The sequence below is a fragment of the Gorilla gorilla genome, chromosome 13, assembly GCF_029281585.2.
Source record: "Gorilla gorilla gorilla isolate KB3781 chromosome 13, NHGRI_mGorGor1-v2.1_pri, whole genome shotgun sequence".
NCBI lineage: Eukaryota > Metazoa > Chordata > Mammalia > Primates > Hominidae > Gorilla > Gorilla gorilla.
The window spans coordinates 125,421,023-125,440,422 of record NC_073237.2 but is presented as its reverse complement, the minus strand read 5'-3'; the positions used below and the strand labels follow the sequence as shown (position 1 = coordinate 125,440,422).

General features: G+C 53.1%; 1 protein-coding gene across 6 annotated transcripts in view; it reads right to left on the bottom strand.

Annotated features, from left to right (window-relative positions):
* Window positions 1-16,160, bottom strand: part of MIGA2 (mitoguardin 2) — a 38,215-nt gene extending 22,055 nt beyond the window's left edge. For 4 of the 6 annotated variants that reach the window (XR_010130370.1, XR_010130369.1, XR_010130371.1 and 1 more), the window contains exons 1-6: window positions 16,083-16,160; window positions 12,092-12,330; window positions 10,266-10,476; window positions 4,254-4,366; window positions 3,298-3,415; window positions 2,833-2,969 (exon numbers count right to left, since the gene is read on the bottom strand). Coding sequence is in view for 2 of the 6 variants with exons in the window: in XM_019033194.3 (XP_018888739.1) it covers window positions 2,833-2,969; window positions 3,298-3,415; window positions 4,254-4,366; window positions 10,266-10,476; window positions 12,092-12,187 (675 nt within the window). In the remaining 4 variants the exon portion in view is untranslated. Of the gene's footprint in view, window positions 1-2,832; window positions 2,970-3,297; window positions 3,416-4,253; window positions 4,367-10,265; window positions 10,477-12,091; window positions 12,331-13,384; window positions 13,550-16,082 lie in introns of those variants that run through there. The other 2 variants (XR_010130372.1, XM_063696794.1) reach the window with 2 other exon arrangements.
* Between the last annotated feature and the right edge of the window lie 3,240 nt (window positions 16,161-19,400).

Genomic DNA, 19,400 nt, shown 5'->3' with positions numbered 1-19,400 from the left:
CATCCTGAGCTCACGCCCCAGCAGGGACAGAGAGCATGGACACCTTCAACTTGTTACCAGCTGTGCCAGACACAGCCCTCCCCTTGTTCTGCAACCTGTTTCCCAGGTCCCCCTGCCAGCTGGCTCTCGGCCAATGGGAGACACGGGTGGAGGAATGAAGGCAAGGGTGAGGGAGGAATAGGCAGAGAAATCCTCCCTCCTCCTTCTACCTCCGCTGCCAAAAGTGGCCCCATCCCCTCAAATTCCTGGGCTCAACTGGTCCTCCTGCCTCAGCCTCCCAAAGTGCTGGGACTACAGGTGTGAGGGACCGTGCCTGGCCACAACAATTTAAATTTTAGCCTTTTAACTTCATTTTCCTTTCCTGATATTGCAATAATAAATATTCACTGTAGGCTGGGTGTGGTGGCTCAAGCCTGTAATCCCAGCACTTTGGGAGGCCGAGGCGGGTGGATCACTTGAAGTTAGGAGTTCGAGACCACCCTGGCCAACATGGTAAAATCCCATCTCTACTAAAAATACAAAAATTAGCCGGGCGTGGTGGCAGACACCTCTGACTCTGGCTTCTCAGGAGGCTGAGACAGAATCGCTTGAACCCAGGAGGTGGAGGCTGCAGTGAGCCAAGATCGCGCCACTGCACTCCAGCCTGGAAAACAGAGTGAGGCCACATCTTAAAAATAAATAAATTACAGGCCGGGCGCGGTGGCTCACGCCTATAATCCCAGCACTTTGGGAGGCCGAGGCAGGCGGATCACGAGGTCAGGAGATCAAGACCATCCTGGCTAACACAGTGAAACCCTGTCTCTGCTAAAAATACAAAAAAATTAGCTGGGCGTGGTGGTGGGCACCTGTAGTCCCAGCTACTCCAGAGGCTGAGGCAGGAGAATGGCGTGAACCCAGGAGGCAGAGCTTGCAGTGAGTCGAGATCGCACCACTGGACTCCAGCCTGGGCGACAGAGTGAGACTCCGTCTCAAATTAATTAATTAATTAATTAATTAATTACATCCTGGCTAACATGGTGAAACCCCGTCTCTACTAAAAAATACAAAAAATTAGCCGGGCATGGTGGCAGGCACCTGTAGTCCCAGCTACTGGGGAGGCTGAGGCAAGAGAATGGCATGAACCTGGGAGGCAGAGCTTGCAGTGAGCCGAGATCATGCCACTGCACCTCCAGCCTGGGCGGCAGAGCCAGACTCCGTCTTAAAAAAATAAAATAAAATAATAAGTAAATAAATAAATAAGCCGGGCACGGTGGCTCACGCCTGTAATCCCAGCACTTTGGGAGGCCAAGGCGGGTGGATCACGAGGTCAAGAGATCGAGATCATTCTGGCCAACACGGTGAAACCCCGTCTCTACTAAAAATACAAAAATTAGCTGGGCGTGGTGGTGCACACCTGTAATCCCAGCTACTTGGGAGGCTGAGGCAGGAGAATCTCTTGAACCCAGGAAGCGGAGGTTGCACTGAGCGAAGATCGCGCCACTGCACTCCAGCCTGGCAACAGAGTGAGACTCCGTCTCCAAAAAAAAAAAAAAAAAAAAAAAAAAAAAGAATAAATAAATAATTAATTGTAGAAAACTTGGATGGTGCCCAAAAAGTCCCCAAAAAAGTGTATTAAAGAAAAAAAAGCCCAGGCGCGGTAGCTCACGCCTGTAATCCCAGCACTTTGGGAGGCCGAGGCAGGCAGATCACCTGAGGTCAGGAGTTCGAGACCAGCCTGACCAATATGATGAAACCCCATCTCTACTAAAAACACAAAAATTAGCCACATGTGGTGGCATGCGCCTATAATCCCAGCTACTCGGGAGACTGAGACAGAAGAATCGCTTAAACCCGGGAGGCGGAGGTTGCAGCGAGCCAAGATCGCACCATTGCACTCCAGCCTGGGCAACAAGAGTGAAACTCTGTCTCAAAGAAAAAAAAAAAAGAAAAAAAGGGTGCAGTGGCTCACACCTGTAATCTCACCACTTTGGGAAGCCAAGACAGACGGATCACGAGGTCAAGAGTTCAAGACCAGCCTGGCCAATGTGGTGAAACCCCGTCTCTACTAAAAACACAAAAAATTAGCTGGGTGTGGTGGCAGGCACCTGTAATCCCAGCTACTCAGGAGGCTGAGGCAGGAGAATCACTTGAACCCGGGAGGCGGAGGTTGCAGAGAGCCAAGATTGCGCCACTGCACTCCAGCCAGAGTGACAGTGCAAGACTCCATTTCAAAAAAAAAAAAAAAAAACAGCTGGGTACGATGGCTCACGCCTGTAATCCCAGCACTTTGGGAGGCCAGGGAGGGTGGATCATGAGGTCAAGAGTTCAAGACCAGCCTGGCCAACATGGTGAAACCCTGTCTCTACTAAAAATACAAAAATTACCCGAATGTGGTGGTGGGCGCCTATAATCCCAGCTACGCAGGAGGCTGAGGCAGGAGAATCGCTTGAACCTGGCAGGTGAAGGTTGCAGTGAGCCAAGATTGCGCCACTGCACTCCAGCCTGGCAACAGAGGGAGACTCCATCTCAAAAACAAAACAAAACAAAACAAAGGCTGGGCAATGCAGCCAACCCTCAACAGAGGCGCCTTCCCTTCCAGCCTTTCAGGACCACACGTTGCCCTTCACAGGGTCGAGGCGGGTGTGAGTCTCAGTACAGCTGTTTTTACCGAGCGCCGGGCATTGTGCTGAGCACGTGACACGAATTGTTTTGTTTCACGTCATGACACCCTCATAGAGGGAAATCAGCAGTCTCAGAGGACAGGAGACTGCCTGCCTCCCAAGGTGTGGCCGCCCCTCTCCTGTGCTGCCAACCTTCTCCCATGGGCGCAGGGGGATGCAGAAGACCACCTACCTCAGACAGTGGCTCTGATGCAGTCTCTGGGTTCCGGAGGCCGTCCCTGGGCATGGGGGTGCTGCCGCTGTCCCCCCGCTGGCCCACGCTTAGTGCCTGCTCCCACTTTTGCAGAGCTTCCTCAAACAGCTCCATGCCTGAGCACAGGTGAGGCGAAAAGCGTGGGTCAGCACCTCCACAGTCTCACCCAAGAGGGGGCTCAGAACATCAAGGAGGCAGGAGGGCCTTGAAGGGCAAGAACTGGGTGGGACCGTCTGGCCTGGGCTGCTCAGGTTCCAGGCCTTCTTTCAGACCAGGTTTGTTCCTAGACACCGTCCCTTGTTCAGAAATGGCTGGAAATCACCCAGTTGGGATTTGGGGCAGGGTAGTGAGGGGCAAAGTGACCCAAGACTGGCCAAGCTCCTAGGAAGGGACTGTTCCTGCCACCCACCCTGCCCTCGAAGCTGAGGCACCTCCTGGCCACACCTTGCATGTACAGGCTCTCTGCATTGCCGTCACTGGTGGTCAGAGACTCCTCCATCCCTCTGGCATCCCATGGTCCCGAGCACGCGGCTGTGGGGCTGGATGAGTTCACTGCCATCATCTGGGCGCCAATCAGTGCAAGAAGAAAGAGTGAAGCCTTCCTGGGCTCTCTGCAGGGCCCCCCTGAGCCCTCCCCCACTGCCTGACCATGTGCCACACGCCCCCTCCAAATGCCATCCCTGAGCTTGTTCCTAGCCACAGCGTCCACACCCTCAGAATGGCCTGGACCCACAAACTGCCTGATGGTGCTTCATAGAAGCCACCAAAGCAGGAAGGAATCCTGAGACCAACGCCCAGCCCAGGAACCTGGGAATCCCTCTGAGCCCTGCTCCTGACTGCTGTATCCATCCCCTACGCCGGGGCTCCTCTACCACTTGAACAAGAAGACAGAGAGTACCCATTCTGTGCCAGGGTCCTGCCTCTCATCCACACGAGTGGCTGGCCACCCCAGGACAAGAACCAGCTCTTGCTTGCCCCTGTGCCAGCCTGGCTCAGAGCTGGGACTCTGCTTGCTGGACGAGTGAATGAACCAAAAGCCACACCCCAGAAGCCAAGCTTCTGCCTTGTTTATCTCTACACCTCCAGCGCCTGACAGAGTCCCTGGTATAACGCAGGTGCTTGTCAGTGGCTGATGAATAACCTGCACTTTCACAGGTACGGGTCTCCCCAGGAGACCATCAGTTTCTCTCCTCTGCACCAGCCCACCTTTCTCCCACCAACACCTGGCACAGTGAGTGATTAGGGACAATCCCTGAAAGCCCGCGTGGGTGGAGGAGTGAGAGAGAGAATGAATGAATGGACTCTACCAGTCCATAAGCTTGCTGAGGGCAGAGTCCTCAGCAGGGGTAAGCCCGGACCTGGAGCCCTGGAGCCCTGGAGCCCTGGCACCTGCTGCTCACCGAGGCCACACTGTGGGAGGAGCCCGAGTGCTTGCTGGGCTCAATGGAAGAGATGCCACTCAGGGTGTCATTGCTCTTGCTGCTGGGGCTCTGGACTCTCCGGCCGGAGTATCCTGTGAGGAGCAGAAGGGCAGGCGTCACACAGGCATCCCATGTGGCCTTTACACGGGCTGCCCCCACTCTGGACCACCTTCCCCTTCTTCCTCATCTGGGAATCGGTCCTGACCTTCTAAGTCAGGGGAACAGAGGGGCCCCGAGGGCGTGCACTCAGGAGAAGAGTGCGGGGCCCTCCATGTCCTGCTCATGACCACATCCCTGCCATATCCCTGCCACAGGGCACAGGGCCAGGCCGAGGGGAGGAGTCCCGATCTGCCAGATAAGCCGAGAATGAGGTCCATCTGCTTTCCCGCCTCCTTGCTTAGCCTTCTCTGGGCTGCTGATTGAGAGAATGGTTTAGAATTCTCCTCCTTCCAAAAGAGATGTGAGACAACAACTTTTAAAAATATACAAAAGGCCGGGCACAGTGGCTCACACCTATAATCCCAGCACTTTGGGAGGCCGAGATGGGGGAGGACTGCTTGAGCCCAGGAGTTCAAGACCAGCCTGGGCAACATGGTGAAACCCTGTCTCAACAAAAAATACAAAAATTAGCCAAGTGTGGTGGCGCGGCCTGCAGCCCCAGCTACTTGGGAGGCTGAGGGTGGGGGATCACTTGAGCCTGGGAGGTCAAGGCTGCAGTGAGCCATGATCGCAATACTTCATTCCAGCCTGGGAAGCAGAGTGAGACCCTGTCTCAAATATATATACATATATATATAAATTTTTTTAGGATGGGCTGGGTGGATCATGTCTGTAATCCTAGCACTTTGGGAGGCCAAGGTGGGTGGATCACTTGAGGTCAGGAGTTCGAGATCAGCCTGGCCAACAAGGTAAAACCCCATCTATAATAAAAATACACAAATTAGCCAGATGGGGTGGCGCACGCCTGTAATCCCAGCTACTCGGGAGGCTGAGGCAGGAGAATCGCTTGAACCTGGGACACGGAGGTTGCAGTGAGCCAAGACCGTGCCACTGCACTCCAGCCTGGGCAACAGAGCAAGAATGTCTCCAAAAAAAAATTTAATGAAATACACAAAAGGTTATTTTTTAAAATAGAGACAGGGCTGGGCACAGTGGCTCACACCTGTAATCCCAGCACTTTGGGAGGCCGAGGTCAGCAGATCACATGAGATTAGGAGTTCGAGACCAGCCTGGCCCACGTGGTGAAAGCCTGTCTCTACTAAAAACACAAAAAATTAGCCAGGTATGGTGGCACCTGTTTGTAATCCCAGCTACTTGGTAGGCTGAGGAGGAGAATCCTTGAACCCGGGAGGCAGAGGTTGCAGTGAGCCAAGATTGCGCCATTCCACTCCAGCCTGGGCGACAGAGTGAGACTCTGTCTCAAAAAAAACAAAACAAAATAGCCTGGGCACGGTGGCTCACGCCTGTAATCCTAGTACTTTGGGAGGCCAAGGTGGGTGGATCACCTGAGGTCAGGGGTTCAAGACCAGCCTGGCCAACATGGAGAAACCCCGTCGCTACTAAAAATACAAAAATTAGCCAGGTGTGGTGGCACATGCCTGTAATCCCAGCTACTTGGTAGGATGAGGCAGGAGAATCACTTGATCCTGGGAGGTGGACGTTGCAATGAGCTGAAATTGTGCCACTGCATTCCAACCTGGGCAACAGAGTGAGACTCTGTCTCAAAAAAAAAAAGTAAATAAAAATTAAAAAATAATAATAAAATAAAACAAACAAAGCCGGGCGTGGTGGCACGCACCTGTAATCCCAACTTTTGGGAGAACGAGGTGGGCAGATCACCTGAGGTCAGGAGTTCGAGACCAGCCTGGCCAAAATGGTGAAACCCTGTCTCTAGTAAAAACACAAAATTAGCCAGGCGTGGTAGCACTCCCAACTACTCAGGAGGCTGAGGCATGAGAACTGCTTGAATCTGGAAGGCGGAGGTTGCAGTGAGCCAAGATTGCACCACTGCACTCCGGCCTAGGCGACAGGGCGAGACTGTGTCTCCAAAAAAAAAAACAGAGACAGGGCCTCCACATACCACCCAGGCTGGTCTAAAACTCCTGGGCTCAAGTGATCTACCTGCCCCAAAGTACTGGGATTACAGGTACAAGCCACTGTACATGGCCAATACTTTGTTAGAAGTGAGAAAAGTAGGGAAGGGAAAATAAGGTGAAATAAGAGCAGGCAGAGTGGGACAGGGCACAGAAGCTAAACGCTGTGCAGATGACTCCAGGTTTCCCAGGACAGACACAAAATTCGGCTGCCTGAGTGTCTCTCAGGGTCCTCTTCCATATTAGTCTCAAGACTTCTTTTTCCAATTCTAGGCCTGGCGCGGTGGCTCACACCTGTAACCCCAGCAGTTTGGGAGGCTGAGGCGGGCAAATCAGGAGGTCAAGAGATGGAGACCATCCTGGCCAATAATGGTGAAACCCTGTCTCTACTAAAAATACAAAAAAATTAGCTGGGCATGGTGGCACGCACCTGTAGTCCCAGCTACTCGGGAGGCTGAGGCAGGAGAATTGCTTGAACCTGGGAGGCGGAGGTTGCAGTGAGCCAAGATGGCGCCACTGCACTCCAGCCTGGCGACAGAGCAAGACTCCGTCTAAAAAAAAAAAGCAAAAAACAAACAAAAAAAACACTTATTTTTCCAATTCTAAAGATAATACTTTCCTTTTGCAACAATAATACACAATTAAAATTTATTTTCACAGGAGACTTTTGCTTCTTATTTTTTTTAACAGAGACAGGGACTATGTTGCCCAGGCTGGTCTTGAACTCCTGGCCTCAAACAATCCTCCTGCCTCCCAAATTGCTGGGATTACAGGTATGAGCCACCACACTCAGCTAACTTATGTTCTTTCTCTTTTTTTAAAAAAATTATTTATAGAGACAGGGTCTCTCTATGCTGCTCAGGCTGGTCTCAAACTCCTGGACTCAATGATTCTCCCGACTTGGCTTCCCAAAGTGCTGGGATTACAGGTGTGAGCCACCACACCCGGTCTACTTTTGCTTTTTTTTTTTTTTTTTGAGACAGAGTCTTACTCCATAGCCCAGGCTGGAGTGCAGTGGTGTGATCTCGGCTCACTGCAACCTCTGCCTCCCGGGTTCAAGCGATCCTTCTGCCTCAGCCTCCTAAATAGCTGGGATTACAGGCATGCACCCTCATGCTTGGCTAATTTTTGTATTTTTAGTAGAGAGGGGGTTTCACCATGTTTGCCAGGCTGGTCTGGAACTGCTGTCCTCAGGTGACCCGCCCACCTCAGCCTCTCAAAGTGCTGAGATCACAGGCTACTTTTGCTTCGTTTTTTTTTTTTTTTTTTTTGAGATAGAGTCTCGCTCTGTCGCCCAGGTTGGAGTGCAGTGGCACAATCTCGGCTCACTGCAAGCTCCACCTCCATAGGTGCCTGCCACCACACCCGACTAATTTTTGTATTTTAGTAGAGACGGGGTTTCACCGTGTTGGCCAGGCTGGTCTCAAACTCCTGACCTCGGGATCCGCCTGCCTTAGCCTCCCAAAGTGCTGGGATTATAAGCATGAGCCACCGCACCTGGCCTTACTTTTGCTTCTTAAAACAAGTTTCAGCTGGGCACGGCGGCTCACACCCATAACCCCAGCACTTTGGGAGGCCAAGGCGGGAAGATCTCTTGAGGCCAGGAGTTTGAGACCAGCCTGGCCAACGTAGAACAACCTGGCCTACATGGTGAAACCCCATCCCTACCAAAAATACAGAAATTAGCTGGGTGTGGTGGCTCGTGCCTGTAATTCCAGCTACTCGGGAGGCTGAGGCAGGAGAATCGCTTAAACCCAGGGGGTGGAGGTTGCAGTGAGCCGAGACTGTGCCATTGCACTCCAGCCTGGGTGACAGAGTGAGACTGTGTTTCAAAAAAAAACAAGTCTCCCAAGATGAGAACTCCTTGCCTTGGAAAGAGATCAAGACAACACTCCAATGCAGCAAACACCGGGTCTCTGTATTACAAGATTAACAGGAGCCTTAAGAGTTTTTACAACCACAGCAGCAGCCACAAAACAGAGCAGTGGCTACCAGAGCTGACACAGAAGGACACAGGGCATTTAGAGAGTGATAGAACGATAGAACAGTTCTTTTTTTTTTTTTTTAAGACCAGTTAAGTGTAGTAGTGAGAAGCAGGGAAAAAGAGTAGAAGAAGGGGCCAGGCACGGTGGCTCACGCCTGGCTCCCAGCACTTTGGGAGGCCAAGGCGGGTGGATCACGAGGTCAGGAGTTCGAGACCAGCCTGGCTAACATGGCGAAACCCCAACTCTACTCAAAATACAAAAATTAGCCGGGCGTGGTTTCATGCACCTGTAATCCCAGCTACTCGGGAGGCTCAGGCAGGAGAATTGCTTGAAACCAGAAGGCAGAGGCTACAGTGAGCAGAGACCAGGCCACCGCACTCCAGCCTGGGAAACACAAGCGAAACTCTGTCTCAAAAAAAAAAAAAGCCGGGCAGGTTGGCTCATGCCTGTAATCCCAGCACTTTGGGAGGCCGAGGCAGGCGGATCACGAGTTCAGGAGATCAAGGCCATCCTGGCTAATACAGTGAAACCCCGTCTCTACTAAAAATACAAAAAATTAGCTGGGCTTGGTGGCACACACCTGTTGTCCCAGCTACTCCGGAGGCTGAGGCAGGAGAATCGCTTGAACCCGGGATGCAGAGGTTGCAGTGAGCCAAGATCATGCCACAGCACTCCAGCCCAGGTGACAGAGAGTGAGACTCCGTCTCAAAAAAAAAAAGAGTAGAAAGATGGCCGGGGCCGGGTGCGGTGGCTCACACCTGTAATCCCAGGACTTTGGGAGGCTGAGGTGGGCGGATCACTTGAGCTCAGGAGTTCGAGAGCAGCCTGGCCAACGTGGCGAAATCCCGTCTCTACTAAAAATACAAAAATTAGCCAGGCATGGTGGCACGTGCCTGTAGTCCCAGCTTTTCGAGAGGCTGAAGCAGGAGAATCTCTTGAACCTAGGAGGGCGAGGCTGCAATGAACCGAGATTGTGCCACTGTCCTGCAGACTGGGTGACAGAGCAAGACTCCGTCTCAAAAAAAAAAAAAAAAAAGAGAACAGAAGAAGGAGTGTGATCTGTGACTGTGAGCAACCGACTGAGTGAACTCACTACCTTCCAACCAGCTGAATGATTCCTAACTATGGTGGTGGTCGGATGACTGTATGTGTCAAAGACCACAGAATAGTATGCTAAAAAGTACGAATCTTACTGCATGCAAATTAACCCTCAATTTTTTTTTTTTTTTTTTTTGAGACGGAGTCTCGCTCTGTCACCCAGGCTGGAGTGCAGTGGCGCAATCTCGGCTCACTGCAAGCTCCGCCTCCTGGGTTCACGCCATTCTCCTGCCTCAGCCTCATGAGTAGCTGGGATTACAGGTGCCCGTCACCATGCCCGGCTAATTTTTTGTATTTTTAGTAGAGACGGGGTTTCACCGTGTTATTCAGGATGGCCTCGATCTCCTAACCTCGTGATCTGCCCGCCTCGGCCTCCCAAGGAGCTGGGATTACAGGCGTGAGCCACCGTGCCCGGCCTAAACCTCAATTTTTAAGAGAGAAGGGGATGGGAGGAATACTGCGTCGTTCAAGAACCACATGGCTCTTCCTGCTCCTCAGCCTGGGGAACGTCCCTCTCTGGACCCAGGAGCCACATCCCCGACCCCCGCTGACCAAGGTGCTCCCAAAGCGTCCTCAGCTAATGAGAACAACCAAAACCACCTCCACCAATGGAGCATGCGCATCCAACCGCATCACCCTCCAGTACAGTGACTGGAGGGAGGGACGCTACTGTCATCCCGCTCACAGATCAGGAGACCTTGGCTCTGAGACCGGAAGACACTGGCCCAATATCCCCAAGTAGAGAGTGACCCAGCTGGGATATGACCCCAGGATGTGACCTCAGGTCAGGCCTATGCCCACCACCTCACACCTACCTTTCTTCACTGAAGGGACCTTCCTGGCCAAGAGGATAGGGAGGGGCACCGTGCCCAGCTGCTCCCCTCCCATCTCGGGACCAACCTGCTTCTTCCTCCTCCGTCGCCTCTTCAGCTGGTGGGCAGCCAGGGCCAGGGCCACAGTCCCCAGGGCCGTGGCAAAGAGGACTTTCCGCAGGCCTGGCGTCAACCGTAGCTGGGAGAATGCAGACTGCAGGGAAGAGGAGACGCTGCCAGTTACACCTCCCTGGGGAAGGTCCAAGGCAGCAGGACCGCCCCAGAGCACCTCAGGGGCGGGACACACACCGGCTCTCTGGCACATCTGCCGACCAGACGAGAGACTGAGAGGCAGCCACCCTAGACGGGGAACTTGACCAGCCTCCCTGAAACACAGGCCACAAAAACATAAAGATGGCAAGATGCCAGTGCCAAGAAGGTGAGGTCTAGGGGCCAGCACCCTCAGTCATGAGCACACAAGCCGCAGTGAACGAGCACCAGCTGTGCCCGGCACTGCACTAGGACCTAGCCTGGGGTACCCATCTGAGTCCCTGTCATTTCCAGACGAGGAACCTGAGGTTCACCCACCTGAAGACATATGCTCAAGGCGACAGAGGCAGACATGAAACCCAGATCTGCTGACCCCCGTTTCTCAGTGATGCCTGAAAGATGATGACACTCACTCACCTGCCACCCCATCTGAACACTTCCTACTGCTGCACCTCACCCTCTGCCCCCCGGGCCTTGGAGCCCCTCAGATGGGACTGTACCCCACAGGGCAGATCTTCGGTCAAGATCCCAGTCAGCCACAAACATGTGAGTTGTCAGGGAGGGCACTGACCCCTTTTACAGACTGAGTAACTGAGGTCAAGAGTTCATATAGGACCAGGTGCAGTGGCTCATGCCTATAAACCCAGCACTTTAGGAGGCCAGCGTAGGTGGATGGCTTGAGCCCAAGAGTTCAAGACCAGCCTGGGCAAAATGGCAAGGCCCTATTTCTATTACAAAAAACTTTTTTTTTTTGAGACGGAGTCTTACCCTGTTGCCCAGGCTGGAGTGCAGTGGTGCGATCTCGACTCACTGCAACCTCTGCCTCCTGGGTTCAAGTGATCCTCCCACCTCAGCCTCCCAAGTAGCTGGGATTACAGGCACCTGCCACCATGCCCAGGTAATTTTTTTTTTTTTGAGGCGGAGTCTCACTCTGTCGCCCAGGCTGGAGTGTAGTGGCATGATCTCAGCTCATTGCAACCTCCACCTCCTGGGTTCAAGCAATTCTGTCTCAGCCTCCCAAGTAGCTGGGACTACAGATGCACACCACCATGCTTGGCTAATTTTTGTACTTTTGGTAGAGATAGGTTTTCACCATATTGGTCAGGCTGGTCTTGAACTCCTGACTTCAGGTGATCCACCTGCTTCAGCTTCCCAGAGTGCTGGGATTACAGGCATGAGCCACTGTGCCCAGCCCGCCCGCCTAATTTTTGTATTTTTAGTAGAGACAGGGTTTCACCATGTTGGCCAGGCTGGTCTTGAACTCCTGACCTCAGGTGATCCGCCCGTCTCGGCCTCCCAAAGTGCTGGGATTACAGGCGTGAGCCATCACATCCGGCCAAAACAATTTTTTTAATTAATTAAAAAAAAAAAAAGAGTTCATATAGTCTCAGGCTAAAGAACAGGCCTGAAGCCTCAGACAACAAACCCAGTCCAAAGAGGAGACACCAGAGGTCTGGCAAAGCAAGAACGAGGGCTCAGCGTTCCTGGACACGGAGGAGCCCTTGGCTGAGCATGGAAGTGTTTCACAGACCAGAGGTACAACCCACCCTGATCCTTACCTGCCCAAACGTTGTGTACAGGAACACGGGGATCTCGGCCACCGTCATGGCCAGGGCCTGGATCATAGATGTGCCCTCGGCCCTCCGGAACGCCATGGCAGGGCCAATGCCCCAGGCAAAGTCCTCAGGGCCAAGAGCTTCCAAGGAGAACGTCTTCAACTGGTTGCCAGCTGGGTCCCAGGCACCATCCAAGCCCCAGAAGGACAGGGACAAACATACCAGAGGGCCCCTCCACAGAGCTAAGAGACAGATGACCAAGTCAGACAAGAGAACATGCACACGGGAACATGCAGAAATGCACTCAAGAAGAGCGTCCATGGGGGAGGAGGCGGGAGCAAAGCTTGCCTCTGGAACCCCAGGCCTGGAATCAGGCCCCAGGCCTCTGCATCTGCCCGCCAGCAGGCAGCCCCACACCCACAGACCCTCTGCCTACCAGGGGCTCTGCCAGCGGAAACATCTCTGGCCAGCCAGCCCAGGAGAGGACCCAAAACCTGGGAGGTGGACAGGTCACTCTCAGACTTAGGGCTTTAAGCCACATTTTTTCTACCTTTTTCAACCCATGGACCATTTGCTAAGCAAAAATCTTAGACCCCAGACTGAGAATCATTGCATCTTTTTACCTCACACAAAGCTAAGAATGTTTTCTTGCTGGGCACAGTGGCTCACGCCTGTAATCCCAGCACTTTGGAAGGCCGAGATGGGTGGATCACCTGAGGTCGGGAGTTTGAGACCAGCCTGGCCAATATGGTGAAACCCCATCTCTACTAAAAAACACAAAAATCAGCCGGGTGTGGTGGCACGCACCTGTAATCCCAGCTACTCAAGAGGCTGAAGCAGGAGAACCGGCTTGAACCTGGGAGGTGGAGGTTGCAGTGAGCCAAGATGGGGCCACTGCGCTCCAGCCTGGGCAAGAAGAGCAAAACTCAGTCTCAAACAAACAAACAAACAAAAAACTAGCTGGGCGTGGTGGTGCACACCTGTAACCCCAGCTACTCAGGAGGCTGAGGCAGAAGAATCGCTTGAACCCGGGAAGCAGAGGTTGCAGTGAGCTGAGATCACAACACTGCACTCCAGCCTGGGCTACAGAGCGAAACTCTGTCTCAAAAAAAAAAAATAATAATAATAATAAAATAAAGAAGCTGGGCACGGTGGCTTACGCCTATAATCCCAGCACTTTGGGAGGCCGAGGAGGGAGGATCACAAGGTCAGGAGATCAAGATCATCCTGGCTAACACAGTGAAACCCCATCTCTACTAAACATACAAAAAATTAGCCGGGTGTTGTAGCGGGCACCTGTAATCACAGCTACGCGGAAGGCTGAGGCAGGAGAATGGCATGAACCCAGGAGGCGGAGCTTGCAGGGAGCCAAGATCGCGCCATTGCACTCCAGCCTGGGCAATAGAGTGAGACTCCATCTCAAAAAATAAATAAATAAAAAACAAAAAATAAAAATAAAATAAAATAAAACACACACACACACACACACACACACAAACAAAGAGCTACTCCACGCTACGTATTTTGTGCTGCATTCTTTGCATCCATCATCTCACTGAATCATTAGAATTTTGTGAGGTTGGCTGGGGTGGCTTATGCCTGTAATCCCAGCACTTTGGAAGGCTGAGGCGGGCGGATCACCTGAAGTCAGGACTTCCAGACTGGCCTGGTCAACATGGTGAAACCCCGTCTCTACTAAAAATACAAAAATTAGCCAGTGTGGTGGCACGTGCCTGTAATCCCAGCTACTTGGGAGGCTGAGGCAGGAGAATCGCCTGAATCCAGGAGGCAGAGGTTGCAGTGAGCCTAGATCGCGCCACTGCACTCCAGCCTGGGTGACAGAGCGAGACTCTGCCTCAAAAAAAAAAAAAAAAAAAAGACAAACAAAAAAAAGGATTTTGTGAAGTTGATGCCACCCACCTTCCCCCCAGCCTCACCTCTGGTTTCCAATGAGGAAACTGAATCTCAGACAAGCTAAATCAGGAGTCCAAAGTCACACAGCTGGTACTTGGTAGAGACAGACTTTGTGCTCAGTACAATGCTTTTGCTAAATTAAGAAAATTTGACATGCAGCAGGAAGTAGCAAGCCCCAGCAGACCACAGAGTACTGGGCAGCTTTCCCCTGGACCTTGGGAGATACTCCCCTCCCTGCCAGGGTACCCCATTGCCCCTTCCCAAGGCCAGGAAATAAGTGGCTTGATCACACCTAGCCTGGACCCCAAGACCCGGCAGGGTCCTCCCCCACTTCCAGCTCCAAGCCCAAGGATGCCTTCAAGGTCTCCCGGGACCTCAAGCGGAAGGAACACACAGGCCAGGACAGACCCTGTCTCCCTGGGATGGCCGCCAAAGTCACTGGGCCAGCAGAAGAAACAGTTTCTCCCCAGTGAGTGGGAAGGACTGAGGAGCCTGTCAGTCTCACTCTAGGGCTGGGGGGTGTGTGTGAGAGGGCAGGGCGGGCTAAGGAAGCTTCCAGGTTGTCAGGGGTAGAGACATCTGCCCAGGAGGCTGTTAACTGAGCTACATGAGCTGCAGTGGTCAGGACCTAGGTTAATACTGTAAGCCACGTCCCCCTACCCTTCACCCCAACCCCAGGCTGGCTCAGGTCTCAAAAAGAGGGAAGACAAGAACATCAGAGGGCCAGCAGCTACTATTTCCCAAGCTCTTATTCCAGGCCAGACCCACAACAGGCTCTCCACGACAGGCTTTAGGTCCAGTCCTCTCAGAACCCTCGCAATGGCCAATGTTTATCTCAAGGATGGGGAAACGCGGAGGCTCTGAGATGAGGCAGCCTGCCTGAGGTCACCGAGTACTAAGCGGCCAAGCTCTGGGGGATCTCAAGGCTGTGGCAGGGTTTCCCAGCTGCTGCCTGCTACAACTGCCACTGCTCCTTCCAGGCCACAACTGTAGGATTTCTGGGCCCCCAAGTGAGAAGCCCACATAGTGTTAAAGATGAGCCTGAACAAATAAATGCTACAGGGGTGACTGAGGCCCACTGTTTGCGGGAGAGTCCAGAGCAGCCCCTGCTGTCCCCACTGGGAGGCAGAGCCTGCAGGTGCGAGGTAACATCGCCAGCCCCCAAGCCTGCTTCACTCCAGGGATGGATCCAAATCCAGTCAACCCACACTGTGTCCGTCCCCCTGGCACCCTGTCCGTCCCCCAGGGCCTAAGCTGAGACCCCTCCACCTCCTCTCCACAATGAAAAGTCCACGGCAAGGTCCCCTACCAAATGGACACTTCTACTGCTGTGCAGGGCCTGGCCCCACTTGGGCAGCCATCTCTCGTGCCCTACAATCTTAGGCGGACACCTCCTCATTCCACCGTCACCACAGCACTTACAGCACCCTCAGCCTAGGTGCCTAAGCACATCATCCTACGCGCCTCCTCCCCTGCGCTAGACAACCCCGCTAATGACTCTGGCCTGTGCACTCACTCATTCCGCCTGGACCCCAACAACGTCCCCGACTCCCTTGAGCCACTCTGCCCAGTCTCCTATTCACCCCATGCCGGACCCCTCAACAGTCCCACCATGCCGGGCACCGGGCATCCCCGCGTTGGACCTCAGCAATATCCCCGTCTTCAGAAATTGCTCACTCCACCCCAGGCATCTTGGGCAGCCCCTTCTTCTCTTGCCCCCACCCCGGAATATCCTTGAAACTCACCCAGGTACCCTCTGGCGCCGCTCACGGCCCGCACACCTGCTCCTTCCATCCCGGGTGCTCTCCCCGCCTCGGATCGGGTACCTGCGCGCCTGCTCCAATCCCCGCCACGTTCCAGGCCCGGGCATCACCTCCCTGACCCAAGTACCTTCTCGTTCCACTCCCAAGCAAGGCACCCTCTCGCACCGTCCCCGGCCCGGGTACCCACTCATTCCAACCCCGACACCTTCCTGGTCCTGTTGGGCGCGGACACCTGCGCCTACTCGGTCCTCCGCTCAAGTCCCGGCCCTGCCGCGCTGCCCGCCCGCCTTGGGGGCTCGGCCAGAGCCGATACTCACCCGGGATGCCATCGCTGCGGAAGGGCAGCGTCTCCTTCCCCCGCGGCTGCGCAACCAAACCGGCCGCCGGGGGCGTGGCCTAGCGCCAGGCCCCCACCCTCTTCTGGCCAATGAGCATCGCTGAGTCTCTCAGGGCCGCCGCAGCCTCTGGCCAATTAGGCGGGTCATGTGACCAAGTTTATATTCCGCCTCTCCCGCCCTCTTCCCCGCCTCCTAGTGCGGTTGAAGCGCGAAAGTGGTCTCTTCTCTTCTACTATTGGTCGTTCAGATTAGATCGACATGGGCGGCTGGGTGGGGCGGGGCCACTCTTAAAGGGGCTGAAGCGGAGCAGTCAGACCTCCAAGGGGCTTTCTTGGAGGACGCCAAAGCAGGCTGAGCCCTCGTATTAGGATCCTCTACTCTTGTCGTTCCACACAAGGACAAATCCTTCCCACTCTCCAAGCGCCCATTTTCAAATACTACCGCCCCTGACTTCCTGCAGCATGCTCTTATACTGTCGCCACTCTCCCCCTTGTTCTGGAGTTGTTTGCAAAAGTGCCAGGTCTCGCCGCTAGACAGTGTCTCTCTGAGAGCTGGAGTCAATGGGTCTTCAGTTCTGGCCACCTATCTGGGTCTTACACTAAATACCAGGATTGAGATCAGGCCGACCTGAGATAGAATCAAGTGTTGCCACTTCAGCTCTCTAGAGCTTACCCCTCTATGAAATAGGGATGAGGCCGGGCGCGGTGGCTCACGCCTGTAATCCTAGCAGTTTGGGAGGCCGAGGTGGGTGGATCACGAGGTCAGGAGTTCGAGACCAGCCTGGCCAACCTGGTGAAACCCTGTCTCCACTAAAGATTAAAAAAAAAAATTAGCCAAACGTGGTAGCACACACCTGTAATCCCAGCTACCCAGGAGGCTGAGGCATGAGAATCTCTTGAACCCGGGAGGCAGAGGTTGCAGTGAGCTGAGATCCAACCATTGCACTCCAACCTGGGCCAAAGGGTGAGACTCCGTCTCAAAAAGAAAAAAAGAAATAGGGATAAAATCTTCCCTTTCCCAAATCACAGGGCTTTGGTGAGGATGGAAAGAGGACGGTGTATCAGCCCTTCCATAACTGCTAAGAGCTGGGCACAACTACGTTTTAAAATTGTAATTGTCGGCCGGTAGCAGTGGCTCATGCCTCTATTCCCAGCACTTTGGGAGGCTGAGGTGAGTGGATCACATGAGGTCAGGAGTTCGAGACCAGCCTGGCCAAAATGGTGAAAACCGGTCTCTACTAAAAATACAAAAGCTAGCTGGGCGTGGTGGCACACACCTATAATCCCAGCTAGTTGGGAGGCTGAGGCAGGAGAATTGCTTGAGCCGGGAGGAGGAGATTGCAGTTAACCAAGATCACGCCACTGCACTCCAGCCTAGGCAACAGAGCCAGACTCCATCTCAAAAAAAAGTAAAATAAAATAAAATTAAAAAAAGCCCGGGAGCAGTGGCTCACGCCTGTAATCCCAGCACTTTAGGAGGCCGAGGCAGGCGGATCACCTGAGGTTGGGAGTCGGAGACCAGCCTGACCAACATGGAGAAACCCTGTCTCTACTAAAAATACAAAAAAATTAGCTGGGCATGGCGGCAGGTGCCTGTAATCCCAGCTACGCAGAAGGCTGAGGCAGGAGAATCGCTTGAACCCAGGAGGCGGAGGTTGCAGTGAGCCGAGATCATGCCACTGTACTCCAGCCTGGTGACAGAGTGAGACTCCATCTCAAAAAAATAAATAAAATAAAATAAAATAACTGTCCTCTATCTAACTGGCAAAAGGTGTTTTTTTTTTCTCTAGCAGCCAAATAAGCAGTGGCTTCCAATGAAGGATGTATTAAATAAATAAATAAATAAATAAAAGCAAGCATTGGCCTGGAGATAAGCAACACTCAAACAACTGCAGCTCCTTCAGCTCCCAGACGCTGACTAACTGAACTCCTGTTCTACTAGCCTAACTATAGCTTTCATTGGACAAAAGACTAATTTCAGTTACTCTTCTGATAAGACCAACAGCTGGGTGCGGTAGCTAATGGTTATAACCCCAACACTTTGGGAGGCTGAGGCAGGAAGATCACTGGACTCCAGGAGTTGGAGATCAGCCTGGTCAATACACAGCAAAACGCCGTCTCTATAACTTGTGGTCCCAGTTCCTTGGGAGGCTGAGGCAGGATGATCAATCGCTTGAGCCCAGGAGGTTGAGGCTGCAGTGAGCCATGATTGTACCATTGCACTCCAGCTGGGTGGCAGAGCGAGACCCTGTCTCAAAAAAAAAAAAAAGAATTAGACCACTGGCCATGGACCAACTGGTCCAGTTTGCAGAGATTGCCAGTTGTGTGCCTTCATGTCCCTAAACAATCCTCTTGACATATAGGGCCTAATTGTAATACATCTAAATATTAATTCACCACAAAGTGAACATGGGACCACCTTGATAAATATTCACAGCACCTCCTGCAACCTGTTGAATATGTATGTTTAGTCAACCTATTCAGCATAAAGCTCCTACCACAAGTTCTCCTCCTTCCTGGAGGCGATGCAGGATTTTTCTTGACTTCTTTGTTGGACTTGCGATGGGGGTGCCCTGTCTAGGCCGGCCCGCCATGCTCAACCCTTGCGGGAGGGAGCATGTGGGCGAGCAAGTGCAGGATCCAGCTGGCTGCTCTGGGCGTGGGCAGAAGGAGGCTCCATGCAGGCCCCGTGGCGGTGCCCAGGTCGGGGTGCCTGCAAACCCTGAAGCCCCAGAGGACATGTTACAGTGCTCTCTTAGCTCTGCTGTCCATGGACAGCAGTGTGTTATCAGCTCGGTAGGCTCCTTGCTTTGCCACATGGGGTGGCTGCTCTCTGCCAGTGAGGGCAGAGGGCCAGTATGATGACCTTTTTCGGGTACCCACACTTGGTGTGTCCCGAGCTCTCGTCTAGTGTCCAAGAAGAATGAGGTCGGCTGGACACTTGAAGGATAGCAAAGGAGGAGAATTTTATTTTATTTTATTTTGTTTTATTTTTATTTATTTATTTATTTTGAGACAGAGTCTTGCTCTGTCGCCCAGGCTGGAGTGCAGTGGCCCGATCTTGGCTCACTGCAACCTCTGCCTCCCAGGTTCAAGTGATTCTCCTGCCTCAGCTTCCCAAGTAACTGGGAATACAGGCACCCACCACAACCACGCCCAGCTAATTTTTTGTATCTTTAGTTGAGACGGGGTTTCACTGTGTTAGCCAGGATGGTCTCCATCTCCTGACCTCATGATCTGCCCGCCTCGGCCTCCCAAAGTGCTGGGATTACAGGTGTGAGCCACCGCGCCAGGCGAG